This window comes from Nycticebus coucang, chromosome 10, assembly GCF_027406575.1.
Source record: "Nycticebus coucang isolate mNycCou1 chromosome 10, mNycCou1.pri, whole genome shotgun sequence".
Taxonomy (NCBI): Eukaryota; Metazoa; Chordata; class Mammalia; order Primates; family Lorisidae; genus Nycticebus; species Nycticebus coucang.
The window spans coordinates 104,407,035-104,413,034 of NC_069789.1; the positions used below are offsets into that span (position 1 = coordinate 104,407,035).

At 51.6% G+C, this 6,000-nt stretch overlaps 1 protein-coding gene across 15 annotated transcripts in view; it reads left to right on the top strand.

Annotated features, from left to right (window-relative positions):
* The window catches only part of LOC128595711 (uncharacterized), a 29,542-nt gene extending 24,335 nt beyond the window's left edge, over window positions 1-5,207 (top strand). For 12 of the 15 annotated variants that reach the window (XR_008382971.1, XR_008382972.1, XM_053604546.1 and 9 more), the window contains one exon: window positions 4,884-5,207. Coding sequence is in view for 9 of the 15 variants with exons in the window: in XM_053604546.1 (XP_053460521.1) it covers window positions 4,884-4,961 (78 nt within the window). In the remaining 6 variants the exon portion in view is untranslated. Of the gene's footprint in view, window positions 1-2,242; window positions 2,328-4,883 lie in introns of all 15 variants that reach the window. The other 3 variants (XM_053604543.1, XM_053604550.1, XM_053604551.1) reach the window with 1 other exon arrangement.
* Window positions 5,208-6,000: the final 793 nt, after the last annotated feature.

Consider the following 6,000-nt stretch of genomic DNA (forward strand, 5'->3'; position numbering starts at 1 on the left):
CTGCTGTCACTCTTGATCCTGCTAGCCTCTCCGGCCTTGCCTACCTAACTCATATCTTTTGGGACTAACCTCTCTTGAGTTCCCTCCCCTGCCCAGCATAGGCCCCAGGGAGGGCTGCTGAGAGGAGGAAAGAGATTCACCAGAGCCAGAAAGGGGTCCACAGGTCTCCTTGGCCTCCACATCCACTCTTAACCTCCCACAGGGGAGCTTCCATTCCTGGCCTGGCTGCAGTGGCACTTTCCCTTCCTTCCAAGTCCCCATTGGGCACACTGGCCCTTCCAATATCTGTTTGGATTCAGGGTTCATGAAGAGGTAGAAAGCAGCAGGTACAGCCTCAGCTTGCAGGTGCCCCAAATTGGTAGGTAGAAGGGGTCTATCCACCAGGGGACAACAAAAGGAAGAGCTTTGGGGGTTTGATTCTGAAACTGAACAAACAGGCTGGTCAGGATACAGATTCTGGCGTCCCCTGTTTACTAGCTGGGTGACCTTAGGCAAGTCACTTAATGTCTTCGGAGTCTACTGCCTTCCTTGGTCATCCTGAAGGTCATTTGGAAGGCTGTGTGCAGAGGCCCAGTGTTAGAGGCTAAATGCTGAGGGACACAGCAGGTAGGTAAGGCAATCAGGGAGAGTCCCTGGGGAGAAGTGGGAGGGCTCTGGGCGAATCCATAATGAAGGCCCAACTGAGAGCCTTGCTGGGGCCTGTGGCCAACGCTCTTGTGGCCTCAAATAGGTGGGCATCCTATGAGACTGGTGTGAGAGGAGCCTGCAGTTACCTACCAGTCAGGTGGTGACTCTGTGACCACACTTCTTTCACCCTTCTCAGGAAGAATGTCCTGCTGGCCCGTGTAGCCAGTACCCTCTGTCAATGTGGGGAAGAGAGGATGGGTAGGGTGGGGTTCCATCTGCCAGGACTGCCCATGCCCGGCCTGCTCCCTCCCTGCAGCCCTCAGCCCCGGGTCCCCTAGAGCAGGGGTCCTCAAACTGCAGCCCACAGGCCACATGAGGCCCTGTGATTGTATTTGTTCCCATTTTGTTTTTTACTTCAAAATAAGATATATGCAGTGTGCATAGGAATTTATTCATAGTTTTTTTTTAAACTATAGTCCAGCCCTCCAACCGTCTGAGGGACAGTGAACTGGCCCCCTGTTTAAAAAGTTTGAGGACCCGGGTGGCGCCTGTGGCTCAGTCGGTAAGGCGCTGGCCCCATATACCGAGGGTGGCGGGTTCAAACCCGGCCCCGGCCAAAATGCAACCAAAAAATAGCTGGGCGTTGTGGCAGGTGCCTGTAGTCCCAGCTACTCGGGAGGCTGAGGCAAGAGAATCGCTTAAGCCCAGGAGTTGGAGGTTGCTATGAGCTGTGTGAGGCCACGGCACTCTACCGAGGGCCATAAAGTGAGACTCTGTCTCAACCAAAAAAAAAAAAAAAAGTTTGAGGACCCATGCCCTAGAGGGAGCACCATTGGTCCTGGTGAAATCACCACTGAATGTGCACAAAGTGGTAGCTCCAAGCCCTGCCTCTCAGGACCCTCACAAGTCTCCAAATTTTTGGTTCCTCAGCATTGTCCAGAGTGAGATGAATTCAGACCTCTTTAGGTCCCCAGGTCTTGGGCCAAGGAGACTTTGAGCAGGAGACTCTTTTGTCTCTAAGAAGTTATTCCTGTTGTACAAGCAAGAGCCAGGAGGAGAAATGGTCTTGGCATCAGCCCCCACAGATAGCAATGGGCCCTTTAGGCCTGGAGAGAAGGACCAGGCTGAGGTTGGCATATGGTGGTTGAGCCCTAGGCACAGGGCATGAGCTTTACCCGGCTGGGGCTGCCTTCTGCTGGGTTTGTCCATCTGGCACCAGCTGGCTTCCCAGCACCGCCCCCACAACCAACCAGACTCCTTCTTCTGCTGTTGCCATGACAATTGGCTGCCATCTTGCACACAGGGCATTACCTCTGATCTGGATGTTCCCATGGGGTTCCTGGAGGGTGAGAGATAGGTCTCCAGGGATCTGTCCCTTCTTTCTGATAGCCATCAAATAAAAATTCACATTAATATATTATTTTTTTAATGGCCAAAATGGAGATTTGCTATGTGTCAGGCTCTGTGCCAAATGCTATCCCTGTTATTTTATGTGGCTAAGAGAGAATAATGAAATGAATTTCACACTGAGTTCCCACCCAGTTTCCTGCTTCTGTGATGGACCTTTCCTCTCTCCAGCCAGGAAATTCTATGACCTTGCTTATTCCTGTCTTAGGAAGTCCTTTCCAATGTCTAAACAAGATCTATACTGCTATGGCACCAGCTCTTTGACCCTTGGCTTGACATGGCTGAGTTGAGAGGTAAGGAAGGAACTATCACCTAGCTTTGGTCACTTTATGAAGACTACTGGACTTCAGCTATAAGGAAAATGAAATTGGCTAGCTTGGTTTCGAGAAGAGGCATCAATACCTTAAAATGCTTTGAAAATCTCTCTCTTCGCCCCTATCAGAACCCATAAAAAGAGGCAGGAGGCCGAGACCTTTGGAAAAGGATAGTCTTCCAGGCTCTTGGGGGACTCCCTTTAGAAGCCAGTTTCTATCTCTTGCCACTGGGGAAGCTCCGCAGGGTGCCTGAGAAATCCTGGGATGGCAAAAGCTCTCCTCTTCTGGAGCCCAACTAGAAGACAGAGAATTGTCACCTTGACCTAGAAGGACATCTGTAAGGGGCACTAAAAGGAACCAGCTTTGCCAAGGGAATCCTGAATGAGGAACAGGTGGAGAGAAAAAGGAGGCCATTCTTAACTGAGGAAGGGTAGGCTGGAAGGAAGGGGCTGGGGTAATTTATGATATCGTTGTCCCCCGCCCCACTTTCCCAGCCACCACTCCTCTCCCCAGCCCCCTGCTACTGTACGGTTGCTAGGAGAGCTCTGTCTGAGACAGGGAGGGTGGAGGACCAAGCAGGAGGCTATTCCATCTGGACTCCTCCTCCCCCACCCAGGCCCACACTCAGATGCATCCACCACCTCTTCCCAGGCTCCAGCACAGCCAGTCTCTGCTGCTGTTTCCCCACATCTAGGCAGCTGAGATATAGCAGGGCAGACAGACAGGTTGAGGATCTAGGCAGGGGTCCTCAAACTGCGGCCCGCGGGCTACATAAGGCAGTGTGATTGTATTTGTTCCCGTTTTGTTTTTTACTTCAAAATAAGATATGTGCAGTGTGCATAGGAATTTGTTCATAGTTTTTTTTTTTTTTAAACTATAGTCCGGCCCTCCAACGGTCTGAGGGACAGTGAACTGGCCCCCTGTTTAAAAAGTTTGAGGACCCCGATAGAGCAAGGAAGAGGCAAGAAAGTGTGGAACAAGAGAGGATGACAGGCTTGAAGGGGGTGCTGCCTGCTGAGGCCTGGGATCCAGTCAGAGCCGGTAGGGATACAGGCCTGGTGGAGCCCAGGCTAGAGGGAGTTAGAGTCCTTTTCAATATGAAGGCAAAACTCCTATCCCTACCCCTCCAACCTGTGAAGGTCAAGGTTAGAGACCCAGCAAAGAAAGGAGGAGGAAGAAGAGAAGGAGGAGCTGGGGTAGAGAGGAGGAAGGTAAGTGTGAAAAGGCTGAGAAGAGAGTCTAGGAAGGAGGGTGACACCGACCACTAGGTAGAGTTGGGTGGTGCATGGGCATGGCTGAGTGCCCTTCCTCTTCCTGAAATTCTCAGATTTTAAGGTTCTTAGAGAAAGAGGACAAGGTGAACTTTGGGGACCTCCAAAGCAGCTGGCTTCCAATTCTGGATTGGTCAGGAAGGGAATATTGTGCCCACAGCTGTGCTCTGACACCTGTTCCTGCACAGCCCCTACTGATGTGCATGTCTTTCCTGGGCACAGCCTCCCCCACCCGAGAAAGGCGGAAGCAAGTCTTGATCAGCCACCAAGTGTTCATGCAGGCCTCTTCCTAGCCATTATCTCAGTTAATCTTCTCAACAGTCCAGAAAACTGGGTGATGCTGTCCCCACTTTACAAAGAAGGAGTCTAAATGTCAGGAAGGATGTGTCACTTCTCCAGAGCCACAGGACTAGTAAATTGGGCTGAGCTTTAAACTGGGCTTTGTAGACCACAGAGCATATGCTCCCTCCCTGCACTGTGCTGACTTCTAGCACAACTGGGGGGGACTGAGTGAAGAGGGGACCAGATAGGCAAGTGGCAGGGCCACACATTCTCAAGTGTAGGGTATAGTCTGCCAGACGCTGGAACCATCCTTGTAGGTTGACAGGATTGGGGAAGAGGCCACAGGAGCCATGAAAGCCACAAAATCCTCCCAGGTTGGTCCTTAGCCCAAGAGAAGGATTCTCTCTACCTTCCTTTTTTTTTTTCTTTTTTTTTTTGTAGAGACAGAGTCTCACTTTACCACCCTTGGTAGAGTGCCGTGGTGTCACACGGCTCACAGCAACCTCCAGTACTTGGGCTTACGCGATTATCTGGCCTCAGCCTCCCAAGCAGCTGGGACTACAGGCGCCCACCCCAGTGCCCGGCTATTTTTTTGTTGCACCTGGGTTTAAACCGCCACCCTCGGTATATGGGGCCGGCGCCCTACTCACTGAGCCACAGGTGCTGCCCCTCTCTACCTTCCTAGAGCAAATTCCCCCGTGCTCCCTGCTCAAGCTCCCCAGTGCTTGGGCTCTGAGTTTCTGCCCTGAGCATCCCCTGCTTCTATTGCCCTCGGTGGAGAGCCCAGAGAGATGCCTGTTCTCAAGCTACTGCCTTGCTGGCCCCTCTGCCATGGGCCCCCTGCCATGCTGGCCCCTCTGCCATGGGCCCTTTCAGCTCCTCATCTTTCCTGATGGAGGCGAGTCCTTTCCAGAGCTGCTAGAAGTTTTTCCTCTTTCAAAAAAAAATTTTTTTTTTCACTCTTGACACTTTTTCTTTTCAGACTAGAAAGAAGAACCTGCTTTACCTACCTGTCCTGAGAAGACTTTCTGGACTGACTGAAGGCGAGGCTAAGCTCTAACAAGTTGAAGTTGACTGGCTTCTCAAGAGGCTTTGAGCAGAGGGGAAGCGGGAAGGCCCAGCCCCAAGTCTGGGCAGCCAATTACGTCTGGAGCCCTCTGGGATGACACCTTGACCCATCATTCTCACATCTACCAGCTGTCCATCCTGGCCTATCCTAATTTATCCTATGTAACCAGAGCTGTGATTCCTATGTCCTCTGAGCTGGAAGTGGCATCTCATGTCTAATAAAGACTCTTGACTATTTAACAACAGTAATAATGGTAGTGGATGTACCTGGGCAGAGTTGAAGGGGAGGGACTGTGCGAGATGAGGGGTGACGCCGGGCACCGTCTGACAGAGACCGTAGCACAGAAGCCTCACTAAAAGCAGAACTTCACGTGCTGGGGCCGGGCATAATCTTGTCAGTCCCCACTCAGAGCAACATGCGAATGCTCCCAGCAAAGGAATCACCCATGTGTCATCCCAAGGACTAAGAGAATGGGAAGCGGGTGAGGGTGATGCGTCCCTGGAATGCCTATGCAGGCTACTAGGTAGCCCTCTGCCACCTCTACAAAGGAGCCTCCCTCAGAGTGGGTTTGGTCAGACCACAGAGAAGAAGCAATCCTGCCCATGGGGCCACCTAGTCCTGCTTCTTCTCTGTCCATTCTCATTGGAAACAGAAAGGAATGAATATGGTTACAAGAGGGTTCAGGTCTGAGAGCAGGCAGGACTTTCCAACAATAATAAGATCTCTGAGAGGAACCGTAAAGGGGCAGGGAAGCCATAGGAAGGAACTGGGGCTGTGCCTTTGACTCCATTTCCCCATAACACATCTGTATCTAACATGATTTCCCCAAACCAGGCACCTTCTCACTCTCTTGAGAGCACTTGCTGGACAGAGTTAGCAGAGCCCAGATCGCCAGCACCACTGAAGCTCTCCATCACCTTCCAGAAGGTCATTCCTCTCCTATAGCCACATCTTACGGAGCTATAGTTTGAGTCCTGGAATTTTCTAAATAAAAAAGATTAAGATAGGGCGGCGCCTGTGGCTCAGTCGG